This window comes from Cajanus cajan, chromosome 7 (genome assembly GCF_000230855.2).
Source record: "Cajanus cajan strain Asha chromosome 7, NIPB_CcT2T_4, whole genome shotgun sequence".
NCBI lineage: Eukaryota > Viridiplantae > Streptophyta > Magnoliopsida > Fabales > Fabaceae > Cajanus > Cajanus cajan.
Window position 1 is genome coordinate 1,630,512 of NC_138523.1, and position 3,071 is coordinate 1,633,582.

Sequence of the window (3,071 nt, forward strand, 5' to 3'; positions counted from 1 at the left end):
AAGACAAAGAAACAGGCTAACTAATTAACAAACTAATTAAGATAAAACAGAAAATTAATTAACTGTGTTCGAGTTTACTAAAACTAATAATAATTTTATGTTCAAAGGTTTAAAACTTGTTAACTGTCTCTAAAGTAAGAAACTGAATCTAACTAATTTTACTAAATTGTTGTAAAATCTGACCCATGTTAGTTACTCGTATCACATTTCACATGTGATTTTTTCGTGCTAGTTAATTATTTTGAGCAATACTACGGCCGGGTTTGAGCAAAATTAGTATGAAAGGTGTAGATGCAATAAAACAGTTTTTAGCAAAAGGTTAAAGCAAAATCTTGTCTACCATTATATAACCAGACACCAATGATGCCATCAAACGTCTAAGAATTCTTTAGTATATATTTGAAGCACAAAATTTTGAGGCATGGATCAGATATTGGGAAGATAAAAAAGCAAGAGTCCAACGTAACTTGTTTAGTTGGTCCAAAACAGGTAATGCTTGGCCAAATAAAAGAATGTCTCTTAGCAAAGACAAGGACAATAAACAGAAAGCTAAAACTGCTTACTTGATCACCTCTGAATGCAGAAATTTGGTGATGACAGTTTATAACTAGATGAAGCCACATGCATGGTTTCGACCAGAAAAAAACAACTCATTCTCTCCAGTCATATTAAGGAGAAATTATTGTATGATATGGTCATAATAACCTTCACGTGACGTATTATTAACTTATTCTCGTAAATAAAAAATATGAGTACATGTCACGCAGATTTATACATATTACTGAGATAAATCTTTAATTTTAATTGAAGAATAACATATAAATTGCATATAAAAAATTATACCCAAGTTTTATCCTACAATAATTTCTCCATGTTACAAGAACATACGCCATGCTTCACTTGTCATGTTTAGTTTTCTCTTCATAACCAAGAAGCTCTTCCAACAACTTCTCATCATAGTACTCAAACTCAAACACTTGATTAGATTGCTCATTGCTTCCTCTTGCAAGACTTGAAGAGGGTGCAGATGCTGACGAAGCTGAAGCCGAAGCTGAAGATGAAGCTGAAGATGAAGATGAAGATGAAGAAGCATTAGAAGAAGAAGAAGAAGAAGAAGAAGCAGCTGAAGGAGGGTACTCATGAGGGAAATTGAGGACTGCAAAGGGACCCCTCATGGCATAAGCAGCTCTATCATAGGCTCTAGCTGCTTCCTCTGCTGTGTTGAAAGTTCCTAGCCACAACCTTTGACCATGTCTCAATGAGTCACGAATCTCTGCTGCAAATTTTCCCCATGGCCTCCTACGTACCCCTCTGTACTTAACATGCTCTTCTTCATCCTTGCATTTTCCTCTTGAACCCCCTTCATCCATCTTATGTTTTTCCTTCTATTCCACTTTCAAGTGTATATATACACATAAATAATTCCTAATCATAATGAAGAGTGACGCATGCAAAAAAACTCTCCCTCTCAATGTTTCAGAAAAGTAGTTCAAGAGTTATGGCACTTTAACCAATCAAATGTTATTATTAGTATGATTTTTATTTATTTATTATAAAATTTAATAATTATCATTTAATTTGTAATTAGATGATAGAATAAAGTAAAAAAAAAAAAAACATATTTTCTCGTGTTTTATATATATAGTAATTATCATTTAAATTTGGTAATATTAATTTGTAATTATATAACAATATATACTATTAATTAATAGAGTTATATTGTTAACAAAATGTTTAAAATAATTATAAAAATTTATGATTAAATTACATAGTAACCTTTTTTCTCTTTTATAATGTAACATGAGTATAGTTGTACCGACCGATGAAAGTCGATCAAAAGTTTTTTTTTTTTTAAACGAATCAAAAGTTATTATTATGCGGGATAATTTGTTTCATTTTATAAAAATTATTTTAAAATTTGTACTCCAAATAATTTTTAATTAGTTCAGACCTGTAAAAGTTTAGTGTGGAGGCATAAAATTAAAACTTATTTAATATTAAAACTATACATATCAATAAATTTAAATCTGGGTGGGAAAAAACACAAATTATGTTATATATATATAATTATGCTTTTAACTATCTAATTAATGTACGTGATTATATATAATTATGCTTTAACTATCTAATTAATGTACGTGATTTTATTTTAGATAATTTAAATATATATATATATATATATATATATATATATATATATATATATATAAATGTTAGCAATATAGTATTATTTTCCAAATATTATTTATTATTAAGTGATATTTATGTTGGTAGTTTCTCGGTGTAATAGTAGGTTTCATTTAATATCGAAAAAAGTATATATCTATAATGGTTTGAAAAAGAAAATTCTAAACTTTTCCACTTCCATAGTAGTTAAACTTATCTTTCGATTTAACTACTACACTTCTATGTACACATAAAAAGATGGGTGAAAAAAATTGAGTTTTCTGTATTTTTTTTCATACAAATATGTACGAAATGAGGTCGATCTAATAACAAGAGTTAGAATGATATAATAAAAAATTTAAAATTTATTATCATCATTAAATTCTTATAGATAAAAAAAAATAATATATGAAAAAACAAAACAAAACAAAACAAAAAAATCAATTATAAGAATAGCGTTGTTAGATGTTGAAAAATTGGGCACAAAAGCGTTAGGCATGTGATGATGGGGAAGCTCGCAACTTATGCTTCACGTTGAAAAGTAGCGCGTCCATTGTATTTGGACGGTCAAGGAGTGGTGGCTTTGCATGTTTCGAAATTGAAACCGTTTTTACTCCTTTTTCATCATATGGTTTGAAAAACACAAAAGTGACACTTCTAATCACAATTTTATGCATAAATAATCTCCTCGCTACGAGAGAGGCACCTCAAAGGGTGGGATAGCTGACTCAAGATTTAACGCGGCTGCATAACACAAGGCAGGATTCGAACCCCTGACCTTGCTTAAGCGTGGATCAACCCCTACCGCTGAACCACACGCTTGGGTATTAGTATCAAATTATTTAAATTAATAATGCTAAATTTCTCTCGTTTTAATATTTTTTTTCTTAATTATGATATTTTTC

General features: G+C 29.4%; 1 protein-coding gene across 1 annotated transcript; it reads right to left on the reverse strand.

Moving 5' to 3' along the window:
• Nucleotides 1-692: 692 nt before the first annotated feature.
• Nucleotides 693-1,956, reverse strand: LOC109788709 (ethylene-responsive transcription factor ERF096). The gene has a single exon (XM_020347504.3). It carries the CDS (start codon nt 1,368-1,370, stop codon nt 897-899), a length of 474 nt encoding a protein of 157 aa, XP_020203093.2. The 5' UTR covers nt 1,371-1,956; the 3' UTR covers nt 693-896.
• Nucleotides 1,957-3,071: the final 1,115 nt, after the last annotated feature.